General features: G+C 41.9%; 1 protein-coding gene across 8 annotated transcripts in view; it reads left to right on the top strand.

The window, feature by feature from the left end:
- RANBP10 (RAN binding protein 10) overlaps positions 1-17,285 on the top strand; it is a 158,534-nt gene extending 141,249 nt beyond the window's left edge. For 6 of the 8 annotated variants that reach the window (XM_007477193.3, XM_016427714.2, XM_016427716.2 and 3 more), the window contains 7 exons: positions 3,028-3,136; positions 3,244-3,392; positions 4,620-4,815; positions 6,413-6,537; positions 7,219-7,364; positions 8,073-8,184; positions 9,986-17,285. In XM_007477193.3, coding sequence (XP_007477255.1) covers positions 3,028-3,136; positions 3,244-3,392; positions 4,620-4,815; positions 6,413-6,537; positions 7,219-7,364; positions 8,073-8,184; positions 9,986-10,116 — 968 coding nt within the window. In that variant the 3' untranslated portion in view covers positions 10,117-17,285. The remainder of the gene's footprint in view (positions 1-3,027; positions 3,137-3,243; positions 3,393-4,619; positions 4,816-6,412; positions 6,538-7,218; positions 7,365-8,072; positions 8,185-9,985) is intronic. The other 2 variants (XM_056808021.1, XM_016427715.2) reach the window with 1 other exon arrangement.
- Positions 17,286-21,094: the final 3,809 nt, after the last annotated feature.

Raw genomic sequence — 21,094 nt, 5'->3', positions numbered from 1 at the left:
GTAGTTGTCTATATACTAGTCTCTGAATCTATAGGCATTTGTGTGTATATTTGTGTTTGTGTTTCCCAATAAAAGCAAAAACTCAACAAGATGGACAGTACAAAAGGGAGCAGCAGAGTGATTCCTAATCATAGGGCCTGTTCCTGAGAAAAAAGGGAACCAGAGATAACTTCCAAGCAAGCAGAGTCTAGGGTTAAGAAAGAAATATAGCAATATAAAGCCAGAGAAAATTAGAGATTCAAGGATAAAAGAGAAGCAAATGGGGCAGACACAACCCCTACCCATCCAAACTGGTAGAGAAAAATTTAGTATCCAGAGAGCACTCCATTACCACCCTGTTCCTTTGATTTAAATATTCACAGTCATAGTTTGCATGCCTCTAGTTATTTAAGATTTATTTGATTCTTCTTTTACTACCTATGCAGTATATATGTGAGAATTCTATCTCCATTTTATAGTTGAGGAAAATTAGGCATGGGTGACTGGTCTAAAACCACACTTACAGTGTCTAAACTGGGCTTCATGGCTCTGAAGCTGGGAGAGAACTTTTGAGGCTCCACTGTCTTGTTCAGTTCTCTGACATGTGGAAAACTTAAGACCTAACCTAGTGAATTAGGACTTCCACTACTTGGTAGCAGAGCTGGGATTGGAACCCAAGTAAAGGAACTTTTTTTTTAAACCCTTACTTTCTGTCTTAGAATCAATACTAAGTACCAGTTCTAAAGCAGAAGAACAGCAAGGACTAGGCAATGTTTATTATGTGACTTGCCCAGGGTCACACAAGTAGGAAATGACTGAGGCTAGAGACTTGGACCCAGAACTTCCCATCTCCACTTGAGCCATGTAGCTGCACAGCCCCTCTGCTCCTCTCCCTCCCCCCCCAAAAGGAATTTTCTGGTCACCTGCTTTGCCTTTAAGTCCCCTGGAGAGGCCCCGTGAGTAATTCCTGATTTTATCAATGTCTTCAGAGTCAGTGGCTCACTCTTAATTGTGACCCTCCTTCCCTTCCCCTTCACACTCAGAAGGGTCATCTCCTTAGCTTAGTGAAAGTCTTCCCTGAGAACTGGCACCAGAGCCTGTTCTCCTGCTTTTTGCATGAGACTTACTTAGACTTTTACTTTTCTCTCATTCAACCTCAAAAATTCCCAAGTGCCAGTTTACAATGACTAAAAGCCAAAGGATAGGAACAGACAGTATCAGAAAAGCAAACTCAGACTTCTAATAATCATTTGAGAAAATGTTCAACCTAAGTAATCACAGAGGGTGGAAATTAAAATAGCACTGAGGTACCCTTTGTTCCTCAGATTAGCTGAAATAATTGAAAGTAATGACAGCTGGTCAGAGTTGCAGAGAATAGCTGTCCTCATTCTTTGGGGCAGAATCACAAACTTGGAAGATCTTTTTAGACTGCATTCTTGAATGATATATGCCAGAAGATGCAAAAACAAGCATGCCCTTAGAACCAGTGATTCCATGGAGAAATATACCTTGCAAAAATGATTAGAAGCAAAAGAGAACTATATGTTTAACATTTTCATAGCAGCATTATATATAATGGAAACAATGGAAAATTTCAGCAATAGGAAAAGAGTCAAATGATCCTACATTAACAAAGGATTACTCTAATGTTAACAGAGAATCCTGATGGGGACTTGGAGAGAAGGGTGGAAAAGTTTGGACGTTTTAGGTGTTGAAATGAAGTAATTTAAATGTAGTCATTATGTAATCTTGATATTAAATGTTAGATTTTTAATAATAACTTAAAATTAGAAGGAAAAAAGTTCCTAGGCACTTTGCCTGAGGAAGGAAATGTCACAGCAAAATGGTGCCTCAGTGAATTTGCCTGAGTCCCTTCTGGTTTCCCTGGGTCTCCCAGCTGTCTAGCTTATTGGGGCTCTACCATGCTCCCAGCTTTCTTCATTACTAGGTCCAGATATCATTGGGAATCTTCTTGCCAAAGCCTAATTTATTGCTGTCCATGGTGGCCAGACTTTTTGATTCTCCTGACCTGTCTTCCTCTTTCCCACCAGGTTCTTTCCCTTTCTAATCCATCTCTCCTCCCCCTACCTAATTGTGAAGTCATATTCTGAAATCAGTATTGAAAAAAACAGCCAAACTGCAGTCCAAAAACATGAGTTAAAAACCTGGCTCTGCATGTCATCATTGATAGAGCAGTAGGAGTCAGAAGTATCTGGATTCTAGTCCTGTTCCAGATGTTTAATTGTGTGACCCTTGGCCATGTCACTTAACTTCTCTGCTTCAAATTCTCTTCATCTGTCACAGGAGGGAGTTGGACTCAGGGGCCTGTGGAGGACCCTTCCATCTCTTAGTCAATGATCTTTTGATGTGATTAACTATCTTGTAGATGACCTGAGAAGATTGTCCTAGAGGATTGCTAAGGGACCTTCAAGCTCTATATCCTATGATCTTCTCACTCTTCCAGAAGCTTCCCTAGTTCCTTATTAACCTCCCCCCTCCCTAAAGGGAAATGCTAATGCTGGCTCACAGAGCCAGTCAATGTGGCATCAAACCCTCCATTTTTATCATCTCCTCTTCCTTTTCCCAGACTCTCTGTAGTCTTCATCTCTCACATTTGTCCTGCCATGTCTCACCTTTGTGCCTTTGTTTTCCCTTTTCTTCACACCTGTTCTGGGTTTCATCTTGGCCTCTTGAAATCCCTTCTTTTCTTCTTGGTGCTAGGGAAGTGCAGATACTCCCTTGGTAAAATTGTTCCCTCCCTCCTCAGATTTCTTATACTTTGCTAGTTTCTTTCCTTTTTTACTTTTCTTTGCCTTCCTAACGTCTTTACTATTTGTATGTGTCTCTTTCCTATCCCTACAGCATAAACTTGCATAAACTTCTGGAGGGCAGGGGCAGTATTTGTGTTATATCTTTCTATTTTGTGCATTGTAGATTTTTTAATCGATGTTTGATGTCTTGAACACTGAGCTGACCTCTGTGGTCAGGGTATTGAAAGATGTTTCTCTTTTGCTGTTGTGTCCTGACTTGCTGTGCTCCTGGCTGTAGGAATACAAAAGCTGATGCTGGCAGGTCGAGTAGGAGAGGCCATTGAGGCCACCCAACAGCTCTACCCTGGTCTCCTGGAACACAACCCCAACCTGCTCTTCATGTTAAAGTAAGTTGGTGGTCTGAGACTTCTGGACCATCTCCTTGACTGTAGCTTTTACACAGACATTTATAGGACAAACAAAGTAAAAAATTTTCCCTCTGCTCCTTCCCCAGGTGCCGGCAGTTTGTGGAGATGGTGAATGGAACAGACAGTGAGGTTCGATGCTTCAGTGCTCGAAGTCCCAAATCCCAAGATAGTTACCCAGGGTCCCCCAGCCTCAGCCCTAGACATGGACCCAGCAATTCCCATCTGCACAGTACTGGTGAGGCCATTCTCAAGTCTTTGCTCTTTGACATCCATAGTAAGGGGGTAAAGTGAAAAGTGTTAAAGAATCTTTCTTCAGAAACTCTTGGTCCAGATTTGGGTTTTATCTCTTTTTCAGGAGTGTTGCTGATTCCAGTGAAGCTCTACTGTTCAGTAGCTATGTGACCCTAGGCAAACCTTTAACCTTTCTGAATCTTAGTTTTCCTTATCTATAAAGTGGGGATAATATTTGCACTACATACTTCACAAGATTGGTTTGAAAAACAATTCTTTATAAATCTTAAAACACTAGAAAAATCTAAACTGTCATCATTCTTGTTAGTAAGGGGCTGGTCTTTAAGCGTCTAGAAAGATTACAACTGACTTATCAACTAGAACCTGACTGTTTTAGAGATATATCCGTGTGGTTACTAAGATCCCTGAGAGCTCACAAGAAGGGACTCTGAAGCATAATATAATGGGACAGATATTGAGTGTACTAGATCACGTGATCACAGAGTACATGGGTTAGGGGGCATATAATTTCATTAGAACGTGGTTACTCTTGAGGAGGAGGTAGAAGAACAGGTTTGGAGAAAGAGTGTGGAAAGAAGAGACTAGTAAGAGGAGATTTTGAGGCTAGTTTCCTAGGTGTTCCCTGGAGCAGCTTTTAGAAGAGGGAAGAGATTTCTAGATTCCCTGACCAAGAATGGAGTGAGAGGTAGCTGCTTTCTATTAGGTCATTAGGTCTCGGCAGGAATACTGCTAGACAGGTGAGAGGATCTCCTTTGTTTTTAGGAATTACCCAGAGACGCTTCCATGGTTTGCAGTAATAATGATGTTACTGATTTTATTGGAGCCCTAAGCCTAGAGCCTCCTTGAGGTACTATTCTAAGGTAGACCCTGCTAGGGAAGTCTCAATCCTCAGGATAGTCTGGGGTAGAGACAACTTGCCCAGATATGTCCCAGAGTAAAACCCAAGTGTCACTGACATTCTTTTTCCAGGATTTCACAAAATTCCACACTTTTCTCTTGTATAATGGTTACTGGGGAGATCAATATTCAACAACTTTTAGGACCCTGGCAAGGAGGTCTCTAGGGGCTCTCCAGTAGCTATTTCTGGCTTCATGCTTTCATGGTTACAGAGAGGGGAATCAATAGGTTGCCTTGCCACTTTCTTATTGAGCCATATTTTCTGCCAGCTGTCACCCATTCAGCATTTTGACTCTGTTCTCTTGGCTTTCAGGAGCAGAAAGCCCAAGCTGTAGCAACGGGGTCACATCTACCAAAAGCAAACAGAGTCACAGTAAATACCCAGCACTGAGCTCCTCATCATCATCGTCATCCTCCTCCTCCCCTTCGTCAGTCAACTACTCTGAGTCCAACTCCACAGACTCCACCAAATCCCAGCAGCACAGTAGTACAAGTAATCAAGAGACCAGGTACCATGCTCCCCTTCTTGTTCTTCCATCTTCCCTTGGGGCAAACCAAGGGGCAGAAGCGGTGGCCACTTGGAGAGCCTTGCTCCTGGAAGCACCATAGCTCCGACTAGCTAACACTCCCCTACTTTTTTCCCCTCATCTCACCTTTCTCCTTGTGGTAGTCTGAGCCTTAATTTGTCTCCAGGTACCATGAACCCTCCCTCCAATCAGCTGTTGACACATTTCTTTGCTTGAGCACCTCTATTCCCAGACAAGGCTCTGCCTCAGAAATTTTCATGCCCTTGGACAGTGGGGAGCATCAGGCTCTCATATTCTTTTCAGCTCTCACTATTACTTCCCCATGTGCTCCTTGCGTTTTTAGTGTATGATGGAGGAGAAATGTTCCTTTTAGCTTGTATGGCATTTCTGAGCTCCACAATCAAATCTGCTGAAAGTAACTGAACTGAGATGACCAAACACACAAGAGCTCTTCCCTTGCTACTATTGCCTCAGTGGTCTAGACTGGACTTGAGCTGAAAGTAGGGAGGGAATAGTTCCTAGGCAATTTCTCAAGTTCAGCAGCCTGTGAATGAGTCTATGGAATATAATTTTGTCTTCCATGACAAATAAGCAAACTTCATTGTCAAACAAGCTTAGACCTCTTTAAGGCCCAACCCCTTGTCCAGGGCAGGTCAAGGTAATCTAATCATCATGATACTGTGATTGGTGTCTCCTCACTCACCCATCAAAGACTTGAGGGATGTCCTAGTTAAGCTTTCTCTTCCATGCCATTTTCAAGATGGCCATTTCCACCAGAGCTGGTTAAGGCCCTGCAAATCTAGCTAAGGAGACCCCTTTGGGGTCCTGTAGGATTTATCTTACGAAGAACTTCACCATCATGGAACAGTGGTCAGAATGTCAAGGAGAAAAGGACATCTAAGGAAAGATGGAGAATCTGAAAGAGGCAAGAAGAAAGACTAAAAGGATTAGCTACTAGCTTTGCAAGATGACAGAGGGATGGATGATTTTGTGAGAATAACACTGCATTTGGAGTTGGAAAGGCCTGATTTGAAACATTGACCCAACCATTTGATATCTTTCCCTTCACCTGTCTGGCCCTCTTTTTCTTCCTCATTAGCAAAAATAAAGATATTTGACTAGATGACTGTGAAGGCCTGCTCTAGCTCCAAGACATAAGTTTCTGTGACCCTGTTATTATAGAAGAAGAATTCAACATTTGCCAACATGGTGAAAGTGATGGAAGGGGAGTGGCACCACAGGGGGAGAGAAGTAAGGCCTGTGAGGGCAAAGTGATGGAACATGAGAAATTAGGCCCCAGCCCATCATGGAATACTGAGAAAATAGCGAGTACTCACCAAACACATGTCGATTTCACTTTAAATGAAGTGATGGTCAGAGATGCCTTTGCAAGTGAACATTCCCTAGAAAGCTACTTGAATTCCTCTAGCAACACAGAGACAGGCTTCAGGAAGGCAGGGGAGTCCCAAGTTTAGAGCTCCAGTTTCCTGCTTGGTGGAATGGAGAGTCCCAGCTAAATCCAAGCATCTTTTCTTTCTTGACCTGTCTTTGCCAATATCTTCTCTTCCCTCTTTCTCAGTGACAGTGAGATGGAGATGGAAGCAGAACATTATCCCAATGGAGTACTAGAGAACTCATCTACCCGGATCATGAATGGTGCCTACAAACATGAAGAAATCCTGCAGACAGATGAATCTAGTATGGGTAAGGGCCTGTCCACTCAGGAATCAGTTTTTCCCCTTTGTATTATTCTTCATTCATCATCTTCAGAAATAAACCATATAGGAAAGTGGCTTTCACCATATGTTTCTCAGCCTACATGATTGGGAACTAAAGCCCTGAGAACAACTGGAGCTGGAACTGAGCAAGTGAGGTCTTTTGGGAATTTAAGAATCTAGTGATCTAGAGAAATCCCTAGTCTTATCTTTGGCCAGGCATTCTTCAGCAGTTCAGGGGGCTGGCTCCCTGTATTCCTCCCAGGGGAGTTGTACACTGGAATATTTCAAAAGCTGGTCCAATGTCTAGAATTATTTTCAGTCCTTGACTTGAAGGAAATCACAATTTGGTAGTCAAAGAATACAGATAGAGAATGTGATAAAGAGCATGCCGGATCAAGATAGAGCTTGTTGGGTCTAAGTTGATCCTCTTGAGATTGCCAATTGATTTTTCCTACTTCCTGAAGTCTGGCTGTGTAGATAGACCTAATCACAGATCATCCATAAGCAACCTTTAGCCTTGGGCTGTTCAAGGGCCTCCACATAGCCATCACCCTTTTTAGCTTAAGCCAAGACTGCCACCATCTTAAAGCTTTGCCTTTAGGCAACCCCTAGAATTCCTGCTAGCCTGTTCTTAATGTATGTTTTTTATCTCCACCCCTTGGCACAGAAGACGGGCGTCCTCGGCGGCAGCTCTGTGGAGGCAACCAGGCTGCCACAGAGAGAATTATCTTGTTTGGCCGGGAGCTGCAGACCCTCAGTGAACAGCTATGCCGAGAGTATGGCAAGAACCTGGCACATAAAGAGATGTTGCAGGTAATTCCAAGATTGCCCTGGGCCTGAGGAGTAGGGGGGCTAGGCAACACCCAGCCCTGACATTCTACCTCCATCCATCTATCCTTGAAGCTTGTAGGAAAGGTAGTGTCCCAACCCTAGGCCCTGACCAAGAGTGAGAAAGATCTTAAGAGAGAAGGAAAGAGGAGCCCTTTGATTATATACATGAAGCCTGCACTAGAGCTGAGTTAAGTGGGTGACAGGATTGACTTAGGAGACAGAGTTCCCAGCTTTGATGGCAGCCATGCCACATAGGGAGAGGACTTCTGTGCTTGAAGGAAAGAAGGGGTAGCAGTAGCTTGTTATGTTGGGAGTGGCCCCTTCAGGGGCTTCAAGGATCCTACTTCATGTTTCAGCCGCAACCTCCTCTGCAGTTCAGCTCCAGAAACTCCTGCTTCAGGAGAAGCCCTTGAGTTCCTTCCCAGCTGCTGCTCGGGGCTGCAGGAATAAGGCCAGGCCAGCAGCCTCAGGGGGTTGGGCAGGGAACCTTCATGAAGAGGACAGCTTTTTACTCTGCCTGAAGGGGAGCTCCTCAGAGACGGGGAGGAAGGCAGATCTGTTGGAGCTTATAGGCTCAGCCCCAGCACTCCAGCTGAGGAGATGGAGGGGGCTTTGGAAGGGGAGGGCCTTGCAGGAATTAGGGGGCTATACATTCTCACCAGTTTCTCTCATCTGCTTTTTTCCTTCCAGGATGCATTCAGCTTATTAGCATACTCCGACCCATGGAACTGCCCAGTTGGACAGCAGTTAGACCCTATCCAGAGGGAGCCTGTGTGTGCAGCTCTCAATAGTGCTATTTTAGGTAGGAAAAGAGTCCCCAGGCAAGACTGCTCTTCCCTTCCCTGAGAATCAGAGGAATTGGAGCTTTTCTGACTTCCTCAAAGAACTGGCCCAGCTTAGGCTTAGAACTTGGGTAAAATGATGTAAGGAAACTTTCCCTCCCTCCTCTCTTGTCTCTGATCAAAGCTAGGGTTTGGTATCTTTTAAATAGGGGTTTATGCTGGGGTCAGACCCACTGGGGCCACAAAGAGACCATATAGGATTGTTTATTGCCAGCAGGCCATGTATAAATGTACACAGGGCCTCATAGAGCTGTGGAGGGATGGACTTCCCTACTCTTAAGGAATTCACTCCCTAGCATCTGCCTAATTGGAATTGGAGGTACCAAGTAAATCAGTGCCAGTGGAGAGACCTTTGGGCCTGGGAACTCCCTTTTCCATCTAGGTTCAGACATTAGAATGGATTATACCCCTTCTGGGACAATCAGGTCACTTAATTCTGCCCAAATTTTGCCTAGGTTTGTTCCATGGACTAATCCCTAACTTTAACCATGAACAAAGTCCTAATTCCTGACCCTAACACCAGGCAAATTAAACCTGGTCATAGACTGAACCTCTGACTCCCTGCCCTTGGCCACAGACTGGCTTTGGGTTTGTCCCCTGAACCAAGATCCTCAACTCTAATCTCAGACTGATTCTTCACTCTGATAATAGATTGATGCATCACCCTAAGCTCTGGACTAAATCCTATTCCTAACCCCAGACGAACTCCCTAACTATGGTCATATATTGACCCATAATCTTAGCCACAGACTGACCTTTCCCAACTTTGTTTATAGATGGAGTGTCTTAGTTATTGCCACAGATTATAGCCTTTAGTCTCAGACTGATGATATCTAACCCTGAATATAGATTGAGTCCCCCAATGTGAACAGAGCCTGACATTCTCCTCCATCATCTCTTCTGCCCCAGATGGAATCTGAACTTTGGACCCTGATTGGCTCCTATCCCTAGCCACAAATTAATCCTTAATGATGATCATGGTCTGACCCCCTTCTTCCTAGGCCTTGGTAACTCTGATTAGAGACTGTTAACTTTAACTTTCAATCTAGATTAAACTCAGTCACAGAATAAAGCTCTAACTTTGATCACAGACTAACTCTAACCCTGGTCACAACCCCTAACTCTGACTCCAAGTTGATCTGTGATAGTAGTCACCCCTAAACTTAACCATATAAGGATTCTAATCCAGGCCACACAATTTGGGCCCCTGACCCTCATCATTAGACTACATTCCTGTCACTAAGCTAATTGTTTTACAAATATATGCCTTTGAGAACAGCTAGGTGACTCAGTGAATAGAGAGCCAAGCCTGGAGATGGGAGGTCCCGGGTTCAAATTTGGCCTCAGATACTTCCCAGATCTGTGTCCCTGTGCAAGTGTTTTAACTTCAGTTGCCTAGCTCTTACCTTTCTTTGGCCTTGGAACCAAAACTTAATTTTTATTCTAAGATAGAAGATAAAGATTTTAAAAAAACAAACAGATATATATGCTCTTGGTCACAAAGGAAACTGGACAAGAGCTTGCATGCAACCTACTCTCCCCTGTCCCCAGAGAACTGTAAGCTCCCAAATAAGGTTCTTTAGGGCATTTTCCTATGCTGAGTTTCCTGTATTTCCATGTAGAGAATTTGCTTCATGGGACCCAAATATTAAACACTCAACCCTCCCAAATCTGACTACAGGGTATAGGCTAGCATTATGTGATAATGTTGAGAGCTCAGGCCTTTGAGAGAATAACCTTGTCTTTTCTTTCTCCCCCCAGAATCTCAAAACCTGCCAAAGCAGCCCCCATTGATGCTCGCCTTGGGCCAAGCATCTGAGTGTCTTCGGCTTATGGCCCGAGTTGGCCTGGGCTCCTGTTCATTTGCCAGAGTTGATGACTATTTGCACTAGCCACCTGAGTAAGAGGGGAGCACCATCCTACAGAGCTGCCCCAGCCTGGCCCCTGGCCTTTTCCATGCTGTCCTTCCTCACCCTGGGCTAGCCCAAGGACTCAGGGCTCACCCTCTCATTATCATCATGGCCCCTTTGTCACATTTCTGACTCAGAGACCTGGAAGCTGCTGGCAGAGTTAGCTCCTCCCTCCTCTTTCCTCTTCTGTCTTTCTCTGCCCTCTTTCTTCCCCTATTCACTTTCTCCCAATCTCTCCTTGACTCTTTCTTCCATCATGTGCAGCAACAGCAGGGACAATACACCCAGTATTTGGCTGGTGTTACCCTAACAGTAGCACCTTCCACTCTTAGGGGACATTGCTGGAGGAGGCAGAGAGAGTTGGTTGCTTTTTATTTTTTAATCTATATTTTTTTCTGACTGAGCCACCAGTATTTATCTCTGGAGAGTTTGTGCTGAGCTGGTTTCTGCTAATTTAGTGATGATAAAGCTCATCCAAGTTGGTGATAGCTTATTATTTTCTTAAGTAAAAAAAATGAGATTATATATAAATATATATATATAAACAAAAACAGTATTTATCGTAGTGCTAGTTGTCTGGACACTTTGGGGAGAGGCAGTCCAGACTGTATGTTTTTAGGGGGAGGGGGAGGTTCCACTCACTTAAAAAACCCATCTTTGTCACCTCAACTTAGTTGTTAATTTACTTCTACCATGTTCCTAGCTGAACTTCCAAACCATAAAGTCAGTTGAAGAAAACACAGTAGGATCTTTGTTGTGTTGGATGTGGCCAGATTTAGAGAAGAAGAGAGCAGGACCCAGGAGAACATAGTTGCTCACAAGAGTATACAGTTTAGAGTTGGCCAGGGACTTTTCCAATTTATCTGCTCCAACACCCTCATTTTACAGATGAAGAAACAGGCTCTGAAAGAGAATGAGACCTGCCCAGAGTCACCCAATAAGTAGCAGATCTTAGTCTAACCTGGTTCTTATGATTCTAAAATCAAAACTTCCCTGTCTATTCTGTGGTCAATTCTCTGAAAATGGCAGGGGAGGACACCCCTCTAGAGTGGGGCAGGAATAGGTCATGGGTTGAACTGGACACTGGGCCCTAGAGACATCAGCTTTGATTGTGGAAGGCCCCCCTTATGAGGATATGTAGTTATAATAACCCTATGGGTAGGGGCTGGACTGGATACTTTGAAAAGTAGGTCAGACCTTTCTCTGAAATAGGGATCCAGGCCTCTGCAGGGCTCAGAGCTCTCTGGAGTACTGATGTCCCCTTGCCAAGCCCAGGCTTCAAAGCAGTACTGATTCGCAGAACAATGACTGTTATTCTGAATTCCATCTTTTCAAGGGGCAGCCACTATCTTGGTTGGGTTGTTAGTTTGCTTTTTAACTTCTTTAAAGTTTATTTTAATGTCTTGAATTTTTTTTTCAATGGCCCTTCTTGGTAAAATGAACCTGAGGAACTTGGCTATTTTTGCAGGTCCATCATCACCTTGGTCTATAAGGGATGGGGTCACTCACTAAATTCTGGTTGTCATGTTCAGAAGGTTAGCACAGGGCCTTGATTCTGCTGGAGAGGCCAACAGGAAGTAAGTAGTCCAGGGGATTCCCACTTGCTCAGATGACCTTAAGCTCTGATTCAGAGCATACTTGTATGGGCTTCCTGGAAGCCAGATTCAATCACTCTGCCTCCTCAGGCATAGATGTTTGTTTTCAGGATCTGTCCCTCCTCCCATTCTTTGTAATGCTTCTCTGAGCAGGTCTCTGTGGTCTGAGCCTGCTCCTGACAGAATGAAAACATCATACCTCCTGTCTCACAGTTCTCTCCAAAAAAATTGCTGGCATGCATTTGGGGTACTGTGCTTTCAGTCTTGTCCTCTTCCTGGCTTCTCTCTTTAGAACAGGGAAGGTCTTGGCTATAGAAGATCCTGTTCCCATTTGTGCTGAAATTTCTTCTCATCTCTAACTCTGCTGTTGCCTTCTGGTAAACTCTGGTGACTTTTGATCAAGGTCCTGGAGGATCAGATCAGTTGTCCTAGTATAGATGCAGAAGAGACCCAAAAAGTCTTCCAGTTCATGGCCTCAAGGCAGCAGTAAGTAGTAGAGCCAAGATTTTAAACTAGATTCTTTGGTTCCTGACCTATATTCTTGTATCTCACATGGATAAAAACAAATGGTGTCATGGAGTGGAAAGAGCACTGAATTTGGAGTCAGAGGAGCTGAGTTCTAGACTGTTTATCAACTGGGTAACTTTGGGCAAGTCATCTAACTTCTCTAGGAGACAGTTTCTTCATCTGTAAAATGACAAAATTTTACTAGATCTCTAAGATGCCTTCTAGATCCAAAGTCTTTGATCCTATGAGAATATGAATTGTGATTTTTTTTTAATTTAATAGGGACAAGTATGAATGAGTAGGTATCATTAACTGGCAGAAAAAGAACAATTCTCATACCTTCTGGTTTGTATAGCTAAAGCCTTCTAGAAAACAGGTATCTGCAAATCCTCACTTCTAATACAATCATCTCATCATTTCTGAAATGAAAACCATCACAAGTTCAAAGTTGCCAATTCTCAGAGCTAGGTTGCCCTGCTGATTTCCTTCTGCTCTTCAGAGTCTTTGGAATTTGTGGTAAGCATCTTAATTCCACAGTGGACTTGGGACTTCCTTTGGTTCCCTTTGCAGTCTTTACGAGGCAATACTGAGTCAAGTGGGAATCTGTTTTAAGCACTCTGAAGATAGCAACAGAAACATTTTTTAGAAACTGATTGGTTAAGATTCACCAGCTTGGTATTTCCTAGGCTTGTCTCTTGCTTATCACAAATTCTGTCAATTGAAAATGCAGCTCCTGTTCTCTAAGCAGTAGGTTGGCATGTGAACTCTGGAAGGAGAGGAAAACAGAGCAACTTGGAAGCCTTTCAGGAAGATCAATTCTAGCTTATTGTTTTAGACCCAGAAACAGATTTTTGGAGATTTGCAACCAATTAGTATTCATAGGAGCCCTGTCCTAATTGGGAAAGAGTGAGGCACTTGGGACTCACTTGTGCTTTTGTTTCTTTAGGATGAAGAAAAAACAGGTTAAGAGTGATATGGAGGTGAGATTAGGAAATCAGAATGAAGGGGATTGTCTAAATGAAGCACTTGGAAGAGATGATCCTCAGGTTGTTATTGAGGGCACATTAAGAGGTAGAAAGTACAGAAAATCCAGTCTGCTTCCTACTCTGTCCTTTTAGTCCCAGTATTTCCTGCCCTAGGCTCAGCCCAAAGAGCCTATGAGGAGTTTAGGATGGTGTTGAGCAGAAAGAGCTTCTCCAGCTTATATAGGAAAAAGGGGAGTCCTTCAGAAGCTTACATGTAGCCTGACACCTTGTAGTAGGTTTAGAATACTAAGGATCTAATACAATATTCTTCATGTAACAGGTATTGGATTTAATTCCTAGATACCTTAGAGATCATCTAATTCAATTCTTTAATTTTACAGATGAAGAAACTAAATCAGTGAGAGATGATATTTTTTTCTTAATGAATCAATCTGATATATAACCTATTATTCCAAGGACCTGACAGCATCAAAGATATCTTGCACAGTCCCAGAGTCAAAGCCGTTTCTGGTTATATGTCTTGTATCAGCTGTCACCAGAGCTGGCATTGTAATAATTGAACTTGGTGTTCACTCTGGAGCTGCAAAGACAGAAAAGGATGGGATGTTCATTTTAGCCCGAGATATTACTACCATGGACAAATTCAGGAACTCGTAATCACTTCAGAGTGCCTCAGAGTCCTGCAAACTCAAACAAGCACCTAGTTTTCTTTTAGCCTCCTCCTCTGTTTCAAATTTTACTATTTCCATATCTACAGGCCTGAGAAGAATGGTTCTTTCCATACACTGCTCCACATAATCCTTCATAGTTTCATAGGTAACAAGCATTGAGCCTCTGGCATCCATTCAAATCTGTTCCATTAGTTCTTTCCCAGGCAAAGAAAACAAAGTTGAGAACAATCTGAGTATGAATATTCCAACCCTTGAGCGGACTATTTATCCATTCAATTGCCCTGAACGAAGTCCAAAGAGGAGGTTTGATATATCCTTCAACTCTGGTCCATTAATAGATGTGATGAAAGCATGGAACCTCTTCTGGACTTGCTCAGCATTTGCTCCAGTTTTTGTTGATGAAGTACTCACAACATCAGTGAGTGCATGATGTGACCTTGTAGATTGAGGCAGCCTCTACAGCATTAAAATCAGGTTAATTCCCTGCTAGGATGCAAGTGTGTAGTGTGGACATTGGGGTGGTGGTTATAGGCATCTTCTCTTTCATTCAGATACCAGCTTGTGTTGGGACCCCAGTGGGAAGAAATCCTATGTGCAGACCCCTAAATACAAAGCAAAAGAAGATTAAACTGGGAGTGTGATCATTGAATCTTTGCCTCCATACATGATCCAACATTGCCTTTATATTACAAGAGATGTCCTCCACCTTTCCTATCCCAGGTTCATCAAACTAGCAATAGGTAGCTTGACAGTCTCTTGTTAGGGTGTTAGCCAGAGAGTGCTGATTGGTCTCTGTTCTTTGGGTCAGTTTGGAGTTGGTTCCCCAATAGATGATTTGAACAAAATCAGTAGCAGATTTGAGATCTGAACCTTGGCCTCCTGACCCTTATCTAGCATTGTTTTCACTTGCCTTCACTTCCAGTTAGAGACACCTTCCTAAGTCTTTGTTCATCTGTATTTGGGAGGAAGAAAAAAACTCAGAATGCAGGCTATGGTGGCCAATGCTTAGTGGTTTAGGAACTGAGCACCCCAAAGAAATATGTCATTAATATAGAATGGGGGGGGGGGACGAGAAACTGCCACTTCTCTCAGTTTTCCCTCAAAGGATCATCTGTCATAGTATGAGTTGTTTCCTCTTTGTCTAAGGAAAACCTCAGAAGACCAGAATACTTCTAGAAACACCTAGGAGTGCTCTTCCAGAGCAGATGAAGAGAAATCCAAACCTAAAGCTTGGTCAAAATTTGTTTTAACCTTTTCCCTCCCCCTTTTAAAGAGTAAGAAAGATAGAGCAAGGGGAAGAAGAAAGGAGAATTCATTTTTGTAAGTGCCTTGATGTCTAAAATGAGCATCAGGGAGGCCAGACCATGCTACCTCCTCCTCCAAGGGACTTCTCTATGCCTACATGCATTTTTTGGTAGAAATTACTTTCCTTCTTGAAAGTCATTAGCATCTGACTTCCAGTGCCCAAGAGTTGAGGACACTGAGCTGCTTTTTGAGTTAGGCACCATCCGAGTTTAGGAATTAGAATTAGAAAGGGCCTTAGAGATCATCTTGAGCCAACCCTTTCATATGAAGATTTTTGAAACCCAAGGACATATGGCATGTAAAAAGCAAATGCAGGTGAACTAGAATATAGGCCGACTTCTAGGCCAGTGCCCTTTCTACTATGCCTTGACACCTTAGTTGGGAAGTATCACAAAAACACTTACTGGCTAGAAGGCGAAAGGCTTCAAGAAGAAGGCCCCATGCCCCAGAGGTGTCATAAGATGCCAATTTGGGCAGATTCTTGTGGATTCGGGTGAATGATTGGGGTTGGACAGTTGTTGGGAAAGGGTTGATGTCAGTAAAACTCCCAGAGAGTCAGCAGAACAGACATGCTGAGAGGGAGAAGGGGATCCTTTCCCATTGGCCACTCCCTAGACAAGGTTTCCTCTTTGTTTTCTGTGCCTTATCTCAATATTTCAGCTGACTCCAAGTTGTTTACATTTCTTATCCTTCCCCATGGAGAGGGCCTTTCAGTCCCGAGTGGACAATGTAGACCTAGGGACAAGGTAGCAGGTCATTGGTCTTCCTGAAATCTGGGGATAACCAGCTCCAAGGTTTGTGGACCTCCCTCCCTCAGGAGGCATTGATATCTCTGACCATCTCTAGGGCACTCTCAAGTTGCAGGAGGCCACAAGGCTCTTGAATCTTAGGTTGAATCAGGTTTCCTTTTGAGTCCTCATAGGGCTGCTTCCTTCTAAGAAAGTCAGCTAAGAGGCAGGCCCCTTCATTCTTTATAGGCTCTCCTCACCTTATCTGTATTACTGACAAGGGCTGTCACATCAACTAGAGGTATGGTCAAGAAGGGTTTTTTTAGGAGAGGCATGAGGCATCCCTGTTACTTGGCAATTGGGTGCTCTCTGGGACAGCCATCAACCGAGAGACGCTTTCTCTGACCTTGTGATGCCATTACCTAGGGGAAATAAACATCTAGGCAGATTCACAGAAACCAGCTCACAGGCCCAGACTCTCCCTAACTTCTGCAGAAGGTCCTTTTGGTCCTAGCTCACTGGGACTCCCAGGGATGTGGCCAGAGGTTCTGAGTTTGGAGTAGTATAAAGATAGGAAGCAGGGAGTGATTTTTCCATAATAGCAGGAAGTGAACCTGGGGGCATTCCCTTTAGTCCATCCTCTCCTCTAGAAGCTCTGGTTTTCCCTCTGTGGGTAGGGGAAGGGAATTCAAGAGCCCTCTATCCATTGTACCTCCAACCATGCCCATTGGTCCCTAGTGGGCTTAACCTTCAGATTCTCCAATGGATGGGTGTTTTTGGTTGTATGTGCTGTTCTGAGGACAGGTAATCCCTCTGGCTCCTCCCTTGGCGATAGAGGAGCAGAGTCTGCTGATCTTGGAACATTGATACTCCTGGATCAGGCACAGAATAAGACAAGACAGAGAAACCATTTAAATGGAGTTTTCTTTTGGACACTCAAAACTCAGGTATGAAAAGCTACATCTCAGCATGAAGCCAGAGAAACATGTGGACTTCGCCAGCAACATCAGCAGAATAGCCTACCAGCCCCTGGCCGCTCCTCATTGACACAGAGATGGTGACTCTGACTCTCAGCTTTCTAGGCCTCCTCCTCATTAAAAAGAGTATTTCCTCTTTGTGAATAATTCAACAAAATGGACATTATCAGAGTTGTGCACACTGGGTCTGCCTCTGCTTTGTATTTGTGAGTTGAGTTACCTGGCACTAGCATGAAGCCTTGAAAAGGGTGGGAGGAGGGAGGGGGGGACATTTTAACTAAGGAAAAAAAATTATTCAAATGTACTCAAGATATGATAAAGATGAAACTTTCTGTTGTATTTTGACAGAATTATTTTTATTAAAATATACATCCATGTATAACTATGAGTGTCAGCCTCTGCTTTTGTTGATTTTTGTTGGGTCATTCGTTTCTCAGCAAAATCATTTGAGCCTCAGACCTTAACTCCCTTCTGTCCTCCCCATACTGACATGACCCTTTTACCTTGCCAACTTCTCTTATTACAAGTAGAAATTGCCTCTTTCTCCCTTCAATCCCTAAGATTTCTAGATTATTAGACATCAGCAGTCAAAAGAAATAACTTAAAAAGACATCAGCGGTGTGACCTACGGAAAAGGCAATAACAATGAAGTGGCCTAGGAGAACCTGACTTGTTAGCAAGTGTCAAACATTTTTAATATCACCTGCCAGGTTTTCAGATTTTAAAAAAAGGCACTCAGTCTATAGATATTGAACTATGTTATAAAATAGCAGTCATCAGTGATAGGACCTGGGTTCAAATATGACCTCAGAAACTTTCTAGCTGTATGAATCTAAGCAAATCACTTGACCCCCACTGCCTAGCCCTTACCACATTATTGATTCTAAGATGGTAAGGGTTTAAAAAAAAAGTCATCAAAATGATTTAATAACTTTTAAAAATAGAAAATAGCAGTGGAAAAGACTAAATGAGGAAGAATCAGAAATAACAGTTTCCCAGGGTTTGAAAGCCTGAAAATATAAATTACAGAGGAAGAACCCTTTGACAAAAACTGTTGGGAAAACTAGAAAGCATTCTAATAGATGTTAGATGTAGAACAACATAGACCATATTCCACCATAAATTAAAAATGGTTATGTAATAAGAATATTAAAGATCATGCTCTGAAAAAATGTCAACTGTAGTTAGGGGATATCTTAACCAAAGAACAGTTAATTACAAAAATAAGGAAATATTTTGATTTTTAAAATTGAAATGCTTTTGCCTGAAAAAAAGATGCAAATATAGGATAGGAAGGGAAATAGTTCACTGGTTTCAAAAAACTATAACTTTGTACTAAATATTTCTGAAGGATTTGATATCCAAGATCTCTGGGGAAACAACAGATTCCTCCATAGATAAGTTGTCAAAGGATATGAATAAACATTTCTTAAAAGAAATGCAAATTAATAAGAAAACAAAACAGTGCAACTTCTTTTCACCCCAACAAATTGATAAATAAGATGAAAGGTGGGGATAATCTGTTGGAGGTGACTGTTAAAGACAAGCAAATAGGCCTACTAATGCATTGTTGGTAAAGCTGTGAATTTCAGTATTAATTTGACTCCTGTGACTACACGAGGTATCACCAATATGTTATTTTCTGCTCATAACAACAGGATTAAGCAATAACCCCCCATGTGGATTTGGATCTCTTTTCCAAAGCAAAAAGAACACTAGTAGTAAGTGTAAGATCTTGGGTTTTAAAAAATTGACTAAAATGCTTTTATCTTTTGATAGAGATTCTACTGCTATAAGCTTTAAATTAATGTTCAATACTTCAAGTATTGTTTTTATATATAAAGTTTATTATCTGACAAAACAGAACCACGTGACTTAAGTTTCTCTACTCAAAAATCCCTCTTCCACCAAAGCCACAACAGGAGGGAAAGAGAGCAAGAGACAGAACTTCACCCAATTTATATCCTGTCTAGGTCAGCAAGTAAGGGCAGGAAGTGAGTAGGGTGCTGGGGATTATAGTTTTTAGGATAACAGACTCTATTACACACTGTTAGCCATGCCCATATGGGCCAAAATATTCATAGCAGTATTTTTGGTGGTAAGTAATTGGCAAAAATGTAAGTGCCCATCATTTGGGAAATAGCTAAACATGGTCAGTGGATGTGGTGAAGTATTACTGAACCATGAGATATCATATATGAAAAAAGAAGAGAATTGTAAAAAAATCAACTGATGGAGAGTGAAATAAATATTACCAGGAAATTTACCTAGTGACTACAATATAAATACAAAAACCTGAATGAAACATGACTACAAGGCTGTCCTAAAAAAAAAAAAAGAGTCAGCAAACTTCTGTAAAAAGCCAGATAACAGACACATTAGGCTTTTTGAACCAAGAAGCAAAATATATTTTGTATGTATTTCTAGAACAAAAGATAAAACAAATATCTGCTATTTTTTTGACAAAATTTAAAATATAATCAACAATTGAATACATTTTTGTAATACAGGTCTACAAATGAGAAGAATAGAATTCTTGTTGGGGGTTAACATTTCACTTGAAGTTCAAAGGTAGTGTTCCCTAGTATCAAAATCAATCGCAAAGGTTCATCTGTTAATACTTAATCTATAATGAGATTTTGCCTATTCTATCCTAAAATGTCCTTTCGGACACAAGTACTGTCAAATACTGATGTTAATCCCCAAGCATATGGTTTTAATTGAGCATATTTACCAATTGGAAGGCATTCATAGAATTCTATTTCTTTTATATTTGCCCTTTAACATAATTACATTGCAGATTAATCACTTCCAGTTGAAGGTTAGGCAGAAGTTCTGTTGCATAGTTAAATGGATTTTGAAATTGAGAAATTTCTTTTGTATCACTCATATTAAGGTCTGAAAACCCCTATTGGAACTGTAGTTTGAGCTCAAAATATACCCATTGAAAAGTTGTGTAAAAATGTAGATCTTGCTTCTCTAACTTTTTCCATTGCAGGAAATGTATAAAGCAGCCTGACATTACTTGGGATTCAAATTATGTCATTGAACTATCACAGTGTAAGATTCACATGTAAGTCCTAGTTTGTCTTATAACTTTAGGTTGAATTCATTAAGAAACATTGTCAAGTTTGCAACAAAAGCTAATTTCCACAATTCACCCAGTGTTCTTTAATGGTGTGGTTGAAGGTGATATTTCTTGTTATAGAAAAATTTCAATCTTGGCCCTGGGCTCAAAACATTGTAAGAAATTTTTTTTTCTCCTTTGCCATTTTTGATATGATGGCATACACTGGTGTTTAAAAAATAAAATATTTTGGGGGCAGCTGGGTAGCTCAGTGGATTGAGAGCCAGGTCCTGAAATGGGAGGTCGTAGGTTCAAATCTGGCCTCAGACACTTCCCAGCTGCGTGACCCTGGGCAAGTCACTTAACCCCCATTGCCTAGCCCTGACCACTCTTCTGCCTTGGAGCCAATGCATAGTATTCACTTCAAGATGGAAGGTAAGGGTTTAAAAATAAAATAAAATATTTTAAGGTAAGAATATATTTGGTACTGGAAGCTGTGAGAAGCTGGCTTGAGAAAGAATTGGAGTTTAAAACAGATCTGAGACAAGAGTATCAGTTTCAAATGTTGACAGAGTGTGTGTGAGATTTAATGGTTTTTGTGTGGCAGTCTCTCTGTGGCAATTAGATGCTGGGAGTGGCAGTCTGGGAGAATGGCAGTGACTCTCTCTGAGTGCTAGGAGCAGGTGACATTCTTCTTTCCTCACTGTCTGAGGTAAAAGGAAAGAAGGGAAAAACCTGAAGGAGCTAAGTGATTTTCCTTTTCCAACTTGGGAAACATTAGTAACTATCTATTACTGTTTGATAAATTGTTTTATCTCTGAGAAGACCAAAGAAAGACCCGGTCTTTGATTTGGACTCTGAGTCTGCAAAGGCAGCCAGCTAGCCTTTGTTATTTTTATAACTTGGAGAGAAAGTTAAGAATTATATACTTCTTATAAGAATAATAGTGTTAGTTTATTGTAGAATAGGAAAAATTTGGGTAGTCAGATCAGGAAGGATCAGTGTAGCCTGTGGAAACGGTAGAAGCAGTTTCTTAAGGAACCAGGGAATTTTATTTGGGTGGAGTTAGAATACCTTAGCGTTAGAAATCCTTTTTTATCCTTATATTCTCAATAAATCTTTGT

The sequence above is a fragment of the Monodelphis domestica genome, chromosome 1 (assembly GCF_027887165.1).
Source record: "Monodelphis domestica isolate mMonDom1 chromosome 1, mMonDom1.pri, whole genome shotgun sequence".
Taxonomy (NCBI): domain Eukaryota; kingdom Metazoa; phylum Chordata; class Mammalia; order Didelphimorphia; family Didelphidae; genus Monodelphis; species Monodelphis domestica.
The sequence above is the reverse complement of the archived record's forward strand: the minus strand, read 5'-3'. Positions and strand labels throughout refer to the sequence as shown.